The sequence below is a fragment of the Phyllostomus hastatus genome, unplaced genomic scaffold (assembly GCF_019186645.2).
Source record: "Phyllostomus hastatus isolate PE091 unplaced genomic scaffold, TTU_PhHast_1.1 phas_contig_86, whole genome shotgun sequence".
In the NCBI taxonomy this organism is placed as follows: Eukaryota; Metazoa; Chordata; class Mammalia; order Chiroptera; family Phyllostomidae; genus Phyllostomus; species Phyllostomus hastatus.
Window position 1 is genome coordinate 31785581 of NW_025333977.1, and position 15618 is coordinate 31801198.

At 43.4% G+C, this 15618-nt stretch overlaps 1 protein-coding gene across 3 annotated transcripts in view; it reads right to left on the reverse strand.

Annotated features, from left to right (window-relative positions):
- The window catches only part of MCF2L2 (MCF.2 cell line derived transforming sequence-like 2), a 212679-nt gene that overhangs the window by 24937 nt on the left and 172124 nt on the right, over positions 1 to 15618 (reverse strand). For all 3 annotated transcript variants that reach the window (XM_045850840.1, XM_045850839.1, XM_045850838.1), the window contains exons 22-25: positions 13377 to 13502; positions 6049 to 6264; positions 5111 to 5203; positions 4879 to 4957 (exon numbers count right to left, since the gene is read on the reverse strand). In XM_045850840.1, the coding sequence (XP_045706796.1) occupies positions 4879 to 4957; positions 5111 to 5203; positions 6049 to 6264; positions 13377 to 13502 (514 nt within the window). The remainder of the gene's footprint in view (positions 1 to 4878; positions 4958 to 5110; positions 5204 to 6048; positions 6265 to 13376; positions 13503 to 15618) is intronic.

The following is a 15618-nucleotide window of genomic DNA, read 5'->3' on the forward strand; positions in this document are numbered from 1 at the left end:
GCTGTTCCTTATTTGACAGAATTCAGGAGGCTGTGAAGCATGAGCCAAGACCAGTCATTCATATAGAAAAGCAGCTTGGGTGGGCCCATAGGTTGAGTGAGGGGGAGTCTCTGAGGATCTCCAAGGCAAGTCAAACAGTGTTAGCCAGCATGATGGAGTCTCAAATATGGCACCAGCCCGCCGGCTCCCTGGCTCTGCAGAGGGAGGGCTCAGAAAAGGGACAATGGCTTCTGCTCACCCTGATGCCAAACACTTCAGCCCCTTCCAGTGTGTCACTGGTGCCCATCAAACTACCACCCTGGTGCTAGAGCTCAGAGGGAGTGAGTAGGTGAGTCTGTGTGTGGGTTCTTTAAGAGGAGCTACTTGGGGCTCCAGAAGTTTCTTCCACCGACTCAATCCCTGCTGCTGAGGGGACTCAGCAGCCATAATTTGTGGGGACTTATCTTCCGGGCACTGGAACCCTGGGCTGGGGGCCTGGTGTAGGGCTGGGACTCCTTGCTCCCAAGATATCCCTCCCAAATTTTCATCCACCACACGTGGGTGAGAGACCAGCCCATTCCGTGTGCGTGCCCCTCCTACCAGTCTGGATGGGTGAGGTTTCTTTAATTCCCTAGTTGTCAGACTTCCACTCAACTCAGTTTCTGACAGTTCTGAGTAGTGGTTGTTCTATACTTTAGCTGTAATTTTGATGTGGTTGTGAGAAGAGGCAAGCTGTGTTTACCTGTGCTGCCATCTTGACCAGAAGCTCCCCTTTCAAGTAATTCTAATGCAGGGTGCCTTTAAACGGCCCTTCGTGAAACACTGGTCTAGGGATAAGGGTTTCTAGACCAATCTGGTGACTAGCAAAAATGTTGTTTCTGGAGAAAACAAGTAACTTTTTCCACTAGGGGTGTTATAACTTTCTGTTTTATATCTCCAGGACTATACTCAGCTACCATAATATAGATTTAGTATAGTATCAATAGTTCAAAAGCAAATGTAAGTCATAGTTTTTTTTTCCCATTTTATCTTTATATAAATTTAAGTCAAGTGTACAATCTTGTTACTATTTCTCGGCACGGGCCCACAGTTTAAATCAAGAACTGTGCTACTTGTTGTCATGACAGAAAACCGAGGTGGTGGTTTCCCAATCACACATCTTAGTTTATCTTTTTCCACACAATGCCCAGGCACCCTCATACCCTCCTGAACACCTGAGAATCAAAGAAGACACAGAAAGAATACAAAATGGTTGCATTCCTGCTTAGTCTCTGAATACAAAGCTTATCTTTTCATATTTACATAATTTTCCTTACCAAGCACATAAACCATTGTCAGTATAAATTATAGGAAATAGATTTTCCACGTGGGACTAACATTTCTTAACACCTGAAGAATTTCTAGCAACATTACCTGAAGGAAATATTAGAACTCATTTGATGAAGGTGGTGGACTTTCTTACAAAACATTCCTGCTGTTAAGAAGATCAGTGGAAAAAAAATGTGACAGGGCAAAACCTACTCAAAGATGACTTTTAGTTATTGAAAGGAGCACAGCAAGTGACATCTGTGAATATGGGTCAGGAATAAGAATCTCTCCAAAAATTCTCCATGAAAGCATGAAAAAACTGGCAAAATAGCCAGAAACAATATTTTCGGAACACTGGAAATTAAACAACACTTACAGCATTCATGACAGTGTTTATTCAAGAAAAACGGCTGATTCTCAGCATGAACAGTGAGCTTTGTGATGTTTTATTTGCCCTGTTCCCGTCCTGCCCCTCCTTGTTGGTGATAGCTTTGGAGACCAACAGCTTGCAATCATGGTGAAGATTAGCAATCTAGCAGCCACAGGAGGCGGCCAAACAGGACTGAAGCTCCTGCAAAATCTCATTCCCAGAGAATTATCATTATTTTACTCTGGGTTTCCTTGGCATACCCTACTTGCAAAGCTGTCTTTATTAGGCCTGATTCAAAGCTTGCGTAGTGTGAAAAGCCTTTTCCCAGGGGCATTTGTAGAAAGTGAGTATAGGCAATTGTTTAACTTCTTGGCTGCCTGGGCCACTGGATAACAGATAAGGCAAAAACAGGCTAATCAAAAAGTTCCTAGCAATGCTATTTATAATAGCCAAGTGCTGGAAATGGTCTAAGTGACCATCAGGAAATGAGTGTATAAAAAAACTATGGTACATTTACCCAATGGAATACTACACAGCAGAAAGAAAGAACTCTTACCATTTGCAACAGCATGGATGGAAATTGAGAGCATTATGCTAAGTAAAATAAGCCAGGTGGTGAAAGACTAATACCATATGATCTCACCTATAAGAGGAACCTAATGAACAAAACAAACAAATGAGTAAAATAGAACCAGAGGAATGGAAAAAGGAACAGACTGACAGGAACTGTAGGGGAGAGGAGAGAGGGATAAGGGAGGAAAGAAAGGGAAGGGTCTAGTTAAAGATCAAGTAATAATGACCCGTGGGCATGGACAACAGGGTGGGGGTTGACTATGGGAGCAGGGGTGGGTGGGGCAAGGGAGAGCAATGGGGGAAAATTGGGACAACTGTCATAGAATAACAATTTTAAAAAGTTCAATAGGAAAAGTTGGTAATGAGGTGTCCACAGTGGCTTTGAAAAGCTCCAAAATGTTCCTGAGAGTCTAGAAGGCCATGTACGTATGCCCAGGGCTGTGTGCACACTCAGGAAAGATCTGAGAAGGCTTTGTGCTCTCACCTCTGGCTGACTGTGAGGCTTTGCACAAACAGAAGTGAAGGCTAAGGCGAAACTGTTACCTGCCTTGTTGAATATTGAAGGTGTGACCCAATATACAGAGTCTGTTGGCAAAGACAGGAATATTTATTGGTTTCAGGTGTTTAAGGAAATCTCTCCTCAGTCATTAACTGAGAAGAGACTTCAGTGCTACAAATGACAATGGATACAGATTTTACACAATTAGTTCCAAAAAGTCACTGAACAAACAAATGATCAACAACAAAAACAACAAACAGTAACAAAAAACACTGGAGCTGAAGGAGAATCTGATTTCCAGAGCTCCCACATCATGTCATCTTAAATGTCCAATTTTCAACTGAAAATTAGGAGACATGCAAAGAAATGAGAAAGTATGGCTCCCACATAGAAAAAAAGCGGTCAATAGAAACTGTCTCCAAGGACGGTGAGATATTGGACTTCTTAGACCAAAAAGTTAAATCGACGATTATAAAAATGTTCAAAGAGTTAAAGGAAACCATATATAAGGAACTAAAGAAAAGTATAAGAAGAATGCTCATCAAATAAAGAATATAAATAGAGAAAAATTATATTTAAAAAGGGCCTAATAAAAATTTGGGGTTGAAAACCATGACAGTTGAATGAAAAATTCACTGGAAAGCCCTGGCTGGCGTAGCTCAGTGGATTGAGCACAGGCTGCAAACCAAAAATTCACCGGAGCGTCTCCACAGCAGCTCCGAGCAGTCAGGGGAAAGACTCGGACCTTCAGCACAGGTCAGCTGGGACTCTCCAGTTTGGGGGGCAAAAAGAATGAAAAAGTGTAAATAGAGCCTTAAAGGCCTGTAGGACACCCACAAGCATACCAAATACACATAATGAGAGTCTCAGAAGAATAAGAGAAAAATAAAGATGCTAAAAAATATTTAAAGCAATAGTCTCTAAAGAACTCCCCAAATTTGATGAACAGTGCTAATCTACATATTTAAGATGATCTACAATTTCCAAGAAATATAAACCCAAAGAGATCCACGCCTAGACATATCATAATCAAAGTGTCAAAGACAAACAAAGAATCTGGAAAGCAGTAAGAGAAAAGTAATTTGTCACGTGAAAGACTAAGATTAATAGTTGATTTCATATTAGAAACTAGGGAGGCCACGATACAGTGAGATGACATGTTCCAAGTGCTTAAAGAAAAAACTGTCACCAAAAATACTATCTCTCTCTATATTGATCCAATTGATTTTCATGAGGAGGCTTCATTTGGGCTGCTATAATGAAGTTCTATAGAATAGGTGGCTTATACACAACAGAGATTTACTTCTCACAGTTCTGGAAGCTGGCAGTCTGAGGTTAGGGTGCCAGTCTGGTCGAGTTCTGGTGAAGACGCTCTTCTGTGCTGCAGATGGCTGGCTTCTCATCGTGGGCCCACAGCAGAGAGCCAACAGAGGAAGCAAGCTCTCCCACCACATTTGTAAGTGCACTGATCCCACTCATGGGCGCTCCAGCCTCACGACTTCATCTACCCTGATTGCCTACAAAAGGTTTCATTTCCTAGTACCATGACATTTGGGGGCAGAGTTTCAACATATAAATTTGGGGGGGAACAAACATTGTAATGGCACTTGAGTCTGTAACAAGTGCCAAGGCCAGTCAGTGGAGGAAAGGCACAATAGAATATCCACATTCAAAAGCGCGAACTTAGACCCCAATTCATACCATATACAAAAATTAGCTCAAAATGAATCAAAGACCCAAATGTATGAGTTAAAGCTATTTTCTTAGAATTTTATGTTATATTAATTATATTTCAACTTAAAAATGTAGTACAGCCTCTGAAAGTAGTATTGGACATTTAAATTTCCACTAACATTTTTTGGACGGCTTTGGGATATTGGATTGAGAAAGTTGATCTTGGCAATTAGGTATGTGGGAGGATCACGCTGAAAGGGCCACACCCACACACAACCACAAACCCCCACACAATCTAAAGCAACCGCAGGTGCTTCCAGGTATAGTACAGGTGCTTACTGTACTATAAAACTGTGGCCACGGGTTTATTTTCCCGGCAAACCATTTTCTTTAACAATATCCCCAATCTGCACACCCACCACAATGCTGGAAACAGTATAACTCTCCAGACTAAAGTCAGCAGGGGTAACCTTACCTTTATTATTGTTTTGTTGTTCCATCAATAATTTACTTATTTCCGAAAACCAACAATCTCTGATTTCTTTCGAGGCTGCCTACAATTACAGACAAGAAGGTACTGTGAGTATCGGGTCACCCGGAGTACTGATTGCACAGGGCTTTTTATCCTCTGGGTGACTTGTAGAATAAGGAGATAGAAAACACTTGTCAAGTCATGGGAACACCCATAGGGAAGACATGAGCTTTACCTGCAGGATGTATTTCTCAAGTCCATTTCGGCTGGCAATTTCAAACTTTCTGTTGCTCCCCCTTTCAAGTTGGTGAATTGACAGTGTCGTCAACTGTTGTAAAGAAAGAAGAAAATTTTCTATACCATCATTTTCTGACTTCAAAAGTGTCACATCGGCTACCCTAATCCTTTCTACCCTGATATCTCCCTTCTTCTATCTTCCTTCTTCCTTCCAAGTGTTTTATTGTCCTCTCTTAATGGTCCCAAGGAGCATAAAACGCAGTCTGGTACAGTGTCACCTGTCTCCTCTGTTTCAGAGGATAACACAGACTATTCCTTTCTGTATGCAGAGCTGCAGCCTGCAACCTTTAAGCAAAAAGATTATCTCTCTTTTCATACCTAAGTATTTCACAAATCTCTACCTAATAGTAACTGAATTAGAACTGAATAGTAAATAAGAATAAATTAACAACTTTAATCAGAAGAACACAAGTGTGTGTGTGGGAGTGGGTGTATCTCACGAAACATTTCCTTATACAGGTGATGCTTGGTGTGGACCTAGGTTCCTGGACCCCAGGACAGGACACTGCCTACACCTGTATGCAGAAGAACAAGTGGAAGAGGAAATTCAGCCCATGCCCCAGAGACCAAGTCTTTCACTCCTCTGCCTGGAAAAAAGAGGGTACTTTTTAATTATTTTGTCCAGACAGGCTCCTATACCGCCCCTTTTTTCTACTTAGCCCCAAATCACCTCTGTTCCACCCTGGTCCTGACTGATGACAGATCACACGGCCTGACTCTGGAGTCAGACCTGGGTGTGGACTCTGGCTCTGTTGTGCGGCATTTGGCAAGTTAACCTCACCTCCCTAAGCTCCGGGCTCCTGTCTGTAAAATAAGGATAACTGTATTTCTGTCCATAGGGTGTGCCGACTCCCTGGTGCAAGAGGACCCCTTTACCTTCATAGACTTCTTAAAGCTGTAATGAGGAGAGCGGCCCTGGTCACTGGGCTCCATTCGTATCTTACAGAACACTATTCCCCTTTCAAATAGGTAGATTTGCCTCTGGCTGGGCTTAAAGCGAATAAAATCCTTCATCTTGTAGCCATCCCTGTGCACTGTCCAGACGCTGAAGGAGCCATGCATCAGCAGCTTGCCCATTTGTCTGATGTCGTCCTTTTAGAATCACAGACACACAGAACGGAGCTGTTAAATTACCTGACCAGGAAAGAACTCTTGGGGGTGTGTTTTCAAGTGACAAATCACGCTTCTTTGAAGTTTACAATCTTAAAAGTGCCACTCAGGCTAATCTGTCACTAAATCAAAACTGCAATTTTGCAAGCCTCGCTGCACGCAGTGACACCGGTCAGATGTAGGAGGAAACAGTTAGGCAGCATAAGGCGGTCAACACACAGCACATCAGGGATCTTGGAACTAAAGATATGGGCACTCTCATATTTTCGTTTTGTAAGTGATTTCTGCTGGCAGAATTCCATTTCCTCTTGTTTGCTTCTGATAGGTGACACCACTTGAAAGGGGCAAGAAATCAGCATTGGAAGGATGGTCAGGAGGGACAGAAGCTTCACTGCATCACGGATCTTTGATAACCCATGTGTCCCCCTGTCTCCTAACACCTGCTTCATGTGTGTGAGAACCCGAGATCGTGAGATCCGTTCTGAAAGGAGAAAGCTTAACATGACCTAACCTTCACGGCATTGTAATGGAAATGGTAATTACACCAACCCTGTGTTTTTCAGAGTGAGTGAACAGTATAAAGAGAATCTCAAATGACAATTTTTTTAAAGTCTAAGTATCACTAGGACGCACGCTGTGATGCCTCTCCCCACCAGCAAGCCCGCCTTCCTCACTGACACTTCCAAGTCCGAGCGAGGTGTCCCGCCTTCTCCGAGTCCTCTCTAAAGGGCAGCGACATGACGTGCGCCAGGGAAGTGGTGTCTTTCAACATTTGCAGCACTTAGAGCAGATCATCAAGGATTTATGTCCTTGAATCAGAACAGCAAAAGGAAAAGCTATTTGAATGGGACCAGGACAGAGAAATTTTCCTGAGTTCCATCTAGCTGAGATAAATCCCTACAATTTCTGACTGTTAATACTAGAAATATGTACATTTTGTATAACTGAGTAGGCATTGTTATGACTTATTGTTTATATTGAACAAACTGGGAATACCTTCTTTTTAAAAATTGTACTTCTAAAATGCTAAAATAAATATTCACGAGCAGTAAACTGCAGTCATTTCTATAGTATCTGGCATAGTTTCTATGCTAGTTTTTTCATTTTGCTTTGTAACATTCGCACGTGTTCACGCCTCGTGGAGGAACAAAGAGCCCAGCTGCGAGCCCTTCTTTCCCAGAAGCGCGAGGCCCTGTTCCGAGCTGCACAGTCCCCCAGACAGGTGGGCGGAGGGGTGCGTGAGGACTCCTGAGAAGGTTTCACTCTAATCCATGTGCTCCAAGGAGCCATGCCAATGCAACCTCTCCAGCCCTCAGGGACTGCTTTCTCCTTTAAACCCATTCAGTTTGTACTCTACAGACATAAATAGTACAGGAAATATGCTTTAGTTAATGCAACCAGCCAAAGTGCTTAACGCTTGCCACATGAACAACTGTAATCAATAGTTTCTACTGCAAAATGTGTTTATACTCCATTTCAAACATTTGATATAGCTTATAAAATATAGATGCTATGGGCAGACAGAAAATAGCAGGAAATTGGGGTAAAGAAAAAAAGATGAAAAGATAGAGAGACTGTACATAACGCACACACAACAAAGCCATGTAAACTTGTGGCAGACTTGGCTCTGACCTTCAGTAGGCAGAGCAGAGGGGCGCAGAGTGAGTTACATGAGTCACTATGTCCAAAGACATACCCAAATCTGTTGTTCAGGAAAAACATAGGCTCCTGTTACAAGATGTGAGAGAAATTTCTCCTATGTCACTAAGTCAAACACTGAGCACACCCTCAAACACATCCTAGGATAGATAGAATAGAATGGATTTTAGGTAGAGCTGTTTCTAAGAATGCATTTGGCGAATGTGGAGGCGTTACTTCACAGTCACAGCTGTGAAATCAATTCTAAAAGAGGCCAGAGCAATGGGGGCGGGGAGAACAAGTCCAGGTGTGCGCTCTCTCATGACTTGTGCAGGGCTGGGCGATGTTAGTCAGGATATCTGCCAATGCCATGGTCATAGAGGAAACAGCCCCTTTGAGGAGGCAACCATGGACAGCAATGTGTTTGCCCTGTGTCACCTCTGCACTTTCCTCCTCACACCACCTGCAGTCATAGGTGTTCACACTTCGGGAGGCAACTGACCAAAGATGTGATGCCAATAAGGTGCCAGCCCCTGACCACAGAGGGCTGGAGTGAAAAAAAAAATGGCAGACTGCCACCTGATCCTTGCCTCAACTGAGGAGGAGACAGTAAGCAGCAGAGGTTGCTGCTGTGAGATGCTTTAGTAGAGGGCGGGAGCTGGAATGAATGATAAAGAAGCAGACCAGTGAAGATGAGTCACCAGAAACTATGAGGAAGACGAAAAGATATGAAATGAACCAGTCAGTGGGTGGTGAGAGGAGGGTATAGCGGGTGTGTAGTCATATTTGCACGTACGGGCAGGGTACACAGGTGAGAACCCCAACTCCCTCCCAGGATAAGGCGGAGGATCCTGGAATGGTCCAGTTCCCACCCCTCTGACCTGGGCTCTGCCACTGTTCTGACTCTTCCCAAGGCTCTGTGGTCGGCTTTCCCAGTAAGTCCATCATTAGGGGTAGTCACTGAGGGGCAATTGCTGGGTCTGATTCCAACTGAAACAGATGAGATGTATATCCTCCAGGCCATCTTGCATAAACGCTCTCAGAACCATGCTCCTGAAAGGATTAAACAGCAGCCAGGATGCGCACATGTGGAGGCCAGCCACTGCAAGGGGAAGCAGGACCCAGGATGACCCAGGGCCATCTCTTCAACCATGTTATGTTCTTTCTTTCCACTCAGACTGCATTTGGTCCTGAAGCCAGAGGTCATGTGCACAACCTCTTGCAGTTATTTGCCATTTAGAAAGTGTCTGTTCATTTACTGGCATTTAGTGCATGCCTGGAGGGACGTGAAACTCAGAGCTCAGCACTATGAGGGAGTTAATTCAGTGATGTCTCTCTATAGGTTGAAGAAGCATCTCCCCCAAAATTCATATCCACTTGGGACCTCAGAATGTGAGCTTGTTAGAAATAGGATTTCAGACGTAATTAGTTGAAGTGAGGTCACACTGGATTGGGGTGGGCCCGAACCTAAAGGCCGGTGTCCTTGTGAGAAGAAATGGAGACACAGGAATAGAAGAAAGTTACGTGAAGATGGGGGCAGGAACTGGAGTGATGCAGCTGTCAGCCAAGGAATGCCACCCATTGTCAGACACTGTTAGACTCCAGGAGAGGAGCAAGGAGGAAGGACCTTCAGAGGAAGCATGGTTGTGCCAACACCTTGATTTTGAATTTCTAGCGTCCAGAACTGTGAGAAAATAAACTTCTGTGGTTTTAAGCCACCCGATTTATGGTGTGCTGCTATGGCAGCTCCAGGAAATGAATACACTCCCAACCAGTTTTTCTACCAGTGACACAATGGCATGGCCCTCACTTTGGTGTGTTGAAAAATTCGGTGGATGGGAGCTCAGAGACAGACCAGGGGCTACCCCAAACGAATGGACAAATGAAAAGTCCTCCTCCATGTGGGAAATGATGGCAGAAATAAACTAGTGAATTCTACCATTTTCTTTGTAGGTAAAAGCTTTCATACGAGAATTGTAAATGTGACTACATGAGCCAAAGGAAGAACCTGGCCCAGGGAAGGGATCTAAGGAAGTGGCCTCCAGAGAGAGAACTCTTTGGGGGCCCCAGGTTTTCACTCCTGGCAGTGACAGCTACTGGGACAGAGCTATATGCTTCCTTCACAAAGAATCAGGAAACATCTGGAGAAATGAATCAGCACACAGCCTGGCCCAGAAATGAAAAGCAGAAGCTGTGGGACACAGGAGCCCTGGGTGATTACAATCACCAGAAGCAAAGGTCTTCCTTCCTTCCAGCCTGATGGAGCTCCTAACACCAGACCCATGGCTCTGTATTCGGCACCTACCAGGTGCCAGGCAAGGTGTTAAGTGCCTTCAACACCATTTAATCCTCAATTACCCCACTTAGACAGAGGTGTCCTGGGGGTGGGAAGACACACAAAGCAATTCCGCTGAGTCATTAAGATTGTTTACTCAGCCTTATCTTTGCTGCTGAGACTATGGTAAGGGAACTGGAAAGTAAGCTAGAAATGAAATACCTGGTCCTAGCCCACAATAAACTTGCAATAAAAATACTTGAATAAATTACATAAAATTTTTTTCCAGAATATTAAAATGTTTCACCCAGCTGTTACTATTCAACTTTGGAACTTGTTGCAGCAAGTCAGGATTTTAAAGGACTCTAAATGCACTTCTATTTTATACCTGGGATTGAAGAGAGGGGAATTTTTGTTTTTAGCAAATAGAGGGAAGTAAACTGAGTATCAGTTCCCACCAAACAACTTTGCTTTAAAAAATAATATTTAAAAATATGTTTGTGAGTAAATTAAACCAAGACCTCACACATGGAGAAAATGTAAATATCAGAAGGGATTTTTTCCCCAGTAGTTTTAATTATGAATTCATCCACTCAGGTTCAATTTCTTTCCTTTACAAAACCAGGTTAATATTGGATGTCAAGTAGAGAAACTAAGAGGTTAAGTTGGGTCTATCCACACATACAGCTTATGATTGTAAACACCCTGTAAGAAAGTTCCACAAAACTGAGGCAAAGGATCTAGGATCATTAGATATGAGTTTGTGGTAGTCGAATTGTTAGTGAATTCTAAACAGAGTCAGACGAGAATGCATTGAGAGGATGGCGCCCCGGCTAGGGAGGGAAGGGGTCCCAGAAGCAGGTGACCACGTGATCTTGGGCGAGGTGAGTCTCCTTTCCATAGACCTGCTGCTGAGTGAGAAGGCTGAAATTTCCAATGCCTGCTCCTCTATAATTCAACAGAATTATACAGCGCTGCCAAGATAAATGAGCTAATGTACAGATGCAAAGAAAGTCAGTCTTAGCAAAAAAGAAACCATAGAGTGTACATCAAAGGTACAATTCTGAGGACATATGGGGGGAAAAAAGTTTTATTTTTGTACTTTGAGTAAAATCTCTGAAATCTATAAATTGGTTCATCTGATTTGCACACAAGCCGTTTGGAATAAAATTAGCATAGCCTGCTAGTTACTCACGTTTTAACCTTTCTTTTCTCCTAACTTCCTCTTCCTGTGTTACTCTCAGAATAATAGCTGGGAGTTTCCTGCCCTGTGTAACATTCATTTGACTCAGGCAAATGGATACCTAATAGGGTAGCTGACATTTACTCAAAGATGAAAAGAACAGAAAGATGTCCCAAAATGATTCAACAAGTTGCTTCCTTGATACTTAGCCGAAGAAGAAGAAATTATTACCAAGAAAGTGACCTCCTCTCACACCCGCTGTGGTTCATGAATACCCTCTGGAATCATGCATCAGCAGAAAACAGAGCGCGCTCTGGACTCCCAGCGTCACTGGCTGGGTCACCGCACACCCCCTGGGGCTGTTTCCAAGATGCTGGCCAGAGAACTACCAGGAGGGAGGGAAATAAAAAAGATCACAATTTTTGCCCCTAATTAATTTGTATGGTTTGATTTATGACAAGGAAAGAGAGGAAAGGTCATTTCATCTTCCCAGACATCAATAAAGAGAATGTTAAAGCCAGGTAAAAATGAAAAGCAAGACAAAGAGAAGGAAAGTAGCTGAAATGTAATACTCAGAATGCTTGGTCCCTATGTGGTGAGCAGAATAATAGCCTCCCGAAGAGGTCCAGGCCCTGGTCCCTAAAATCTGAGAGGATGTCAGGTCACATGCTGAATGGTTGCAGATGGAATCAGAGTTGCTGATGAGCCCACTTTGAGGTGGGGAGATTATCATGGACTGTCTGGGTGGGTCCATAGTGAGCACAGGAGTCCTTACAAAGCAGAAGGGAAGCAGAAGAAAAGGCCAGGGTGACATCATCGATGTGAGAACTGAACGTGCTGTTGCTGGCTCAGAAGTGGAGGCAGTGGCCATGAGCTAAGCAATGATGTTTATTTTGTTTGTTTTTTTAAGATGGAAAAAGATGAAGAACAGATTCTCTCCTGGAGCATCTGAAAAGGAAGGCAGACACCTTGATTTTAGCCCCTGGTGAGATGGTGTTTTACTTCTGCCCTGTGGAACTGTAAGGTAATCGGTTTGTGGTGTCCTAAGCCATCAAGCCTGGGGTGATGTGTTATGGCAATGATAGAAAACTAATACACCTGAGTTAAAATCTAGAGTGCTTTACCGTGAACACCAGTTGAATATTACTTATGGTCCAGTCCCAAGGCAGTCACACAGTTAGAGAGGAGCGTTTGTTTGCCTGCAATGCCCGGGACTGGCTGCTCAGCGTTAACACTGATGCTGGAGGTGAGACAGCTCTGCTCCCTGGCATCGTTTCTCCTGGTGCTTTCCCTGCACCGTTTGGATGAAGGGGTGTACACTACATGCTTGTTGGGCCTCCTCCAGAGGCTGTGATGTAAAATGGGGTGAGACTTTCACTTAGGACCCATATTCAAAGTAATCTTTATGGAGAAAATCAGAGTAAAGAAGGAAAATCATTTAATATTTTAATAGTGCCACGAGTCAAAAGAAATGACTCTTTTAGCAATTTCCCCTGCCCACATATATTCAGGCCCCCAGGTTTCTGGTTTTCCCAGAGCACAGGTCAGTCTCAGCATTCTGGACCACGCGGAATCCAACCCAAGACTCCCGAAAACCCCAAGGGGCTGCTTAGGGGCTCATAGCACAAGTTTGTTGACTGGTGTAGGAGACTTTCTGCTGAGTCAAGTATCTTACTTTCTTTCTTTCTTTCTTTCTTTCTTTTCTTTTCTTTCTTTCTTTCTTTCTTTCTTTCTTTCTTTCTTTCTTTCTTTCTTTCTTTCTTTCTTTCTTTCTCACACTGCCTGTCAGCTGCAGTGTTTCCTTCTTTTTAAAAATAATTTTTTTATTGTTGTTCAATAACAGTTGTCCCCATTTCCCCCCAAAACTCTCCCCTGCCCAGAGTCAATTCCGTTACCATAAATCACTTCTCCAGCTTCACCATAGCATCTCCCACCTTGTTATATTGTTCCTGCCTCTCCTGTGACACCTTCCAACAGTTGTTATGGAGCATAACGTACCGGGCATCCAGTGACTGCGGCCAGGTCCACGGCCAGTTCACAGGACTTGATCAAATCCTCCACCACGGCCAAAGCCTGGTGTAGTTCAGCTAAGGATGTAGAATCCTCGGTCCTCTTTGGCCCCTTCTGTGGAAACCAAATGCCTTGTTGGAAAACAAAAGGTAAACCATCTACTAAGTAAAGAAGGAAAACAGGACAGAGATAAGGAGGCATAGATCCGGCTGGTATGGAGTATCTGAGAAGGTGATACACCGACCTGTTCCCTGCTCCCAGAGAACAGTGGCTAAAGCCAGTGGCTGGGTGACCATCAACCGCACTTCCGTGGATTCTACTAATGAAGAATGAAGTTCACAACATCATGGGCATATATTTCTTCTCTGAAAGAAACATACTGAGCTTTTTTAAAGCATGAAAGAAAACCAGCCCCCTTGAAATTGGCTGTTCTCTCCTTCATACCCCCGCCCCTGGGGCCTATGGAAAAGTGCAACTGGAGTCTCATGTTTCTGTGCTTAATGTGACAGTCTTATTCCTATGGGTAAAATTACACTTTTTTAAGAAATAAAGTCCCCTCCCTTTTCTACCAATTTTGGAGAGAGAGAAAGACAGAAATAGAGAACTCCGCCCCCCCCCCCGCCCCAACATACACAGAGAAACGTTGATTTGTTGTTCCATTTATTCACCCATTCATTGGTTGCTTCTTGTATGAGCCCTGACCAGGGATCAAACCTATAACCTTGATGTACTGGGAGGATACTCTAATTGAGCTACTTGACCAGGCCACATCTTTTTTTTTTCTTTTTAAAAAAGATTTTATTTATTGATTTTAGAGAGAGGGGAAGGAAGGGAGAAAGAGAAGGAGACAAATGATATATGAGAGACTGTTGCCTCTCGAATGCGCCCTGACCTGGGGCCAGACCAGCAACCCAGGCATGTGCCCTGACTGGGAATTGAACCAGCAGCCCCTCACTTTGCAGGATGACACCCAGCCAAGTGAGCCACACCAGTCAGGGCTTGGCAAGGCCTTTTTAAAAAAATTTGTATAAGAGTTTATGTGAGCCAAAATGAGAACATATGTCTGGGAGCAAGAGCTCAAATGCTCTGGAGAATAACAGTTTTGTGTCTTCTTTTATACATTTGAGATTAAGGAGGAAGTTTAGGAAGATTACATGGAGGTGGGAGAAAGCAAAGTGGAGATTAGATGCATTACAGGATAGTTAAGAAGATTATGTGCTCTTAAGAGTGGTAGTTGTGGTTTATTTCCAAGGTGTGTTAACCTAGACGCACAGAAGGGTACAATTATTCTTAAAACCATCCCAGAGGAGAGTACTCTTAAACTTCTATAGACACAAAGCCTGGGTGGCCACATGGAGGTTGACTAATGATGCATTTGCCACATTGAATCCCCCACAGCACTGCCCTTCCTCCTCCTCTCCTCCCCCAACATGCTACTACCTTTAAGGAAGCCATCCAGGTCTGCACCTCCCAAACATGAAGACTCAGCATTAAGTACAAAAGCCATAACTACCAACTAAAGAAACCAATGTTTCCATTGTTACCACTGGGATGCTTTGGATATAATAGGGCTGACTGTTTCAGCTCAAAAGCTTTTGCTTAGGTTTTCAATATTTTATTCCCCTTCTACTTACATAGCATCTTTATGTTATCTAGTAAATGCAAACAAAACAAGTTTGTTTTCTTCCACTTTTTGAAACATATCAATTTCTACAAGAAAAAACTCTTTGCTGCCCTGTACAGCCCTACCTCTTTCTTTTATACTCTACTGTGTCAGTGGAGAGTTGTGTATTTCCTTAATCTCTGCAGAAGCACTGCGGATTTCTGGATCAGAGATATGAGTGATGGGGCCTGATGGATGAAGTGGAGAACACTGCCCCCACTGAACAGTTCGTCATGGGTTCTTGCCTTCTCCCTCATAATAAATATGCTGTAGTCCTGGTGAAAGTCATCAGACTCTTGCCTGACTTTACAGTAATACCATCACTAAAGGATCAAAAGTTCTTACACTAGGCATCTTCCTCTTTACCCCAACACATAAACTCAACTTCTCTTTGGAGATTCAACTCCTCTCATTCTCTCTCCTTCCTAGTTTTACATTCATTGGTAATGTAGGGTTCAGGGAAAGCCTTACAAACATTACTAAACCCCTCTAACTCAGGCTAGCTTCTGTTGCTTCAGATTGTAAAATTATTACCTGTGCCTTGAGCTTCTAATTTTAAGGTGGTCC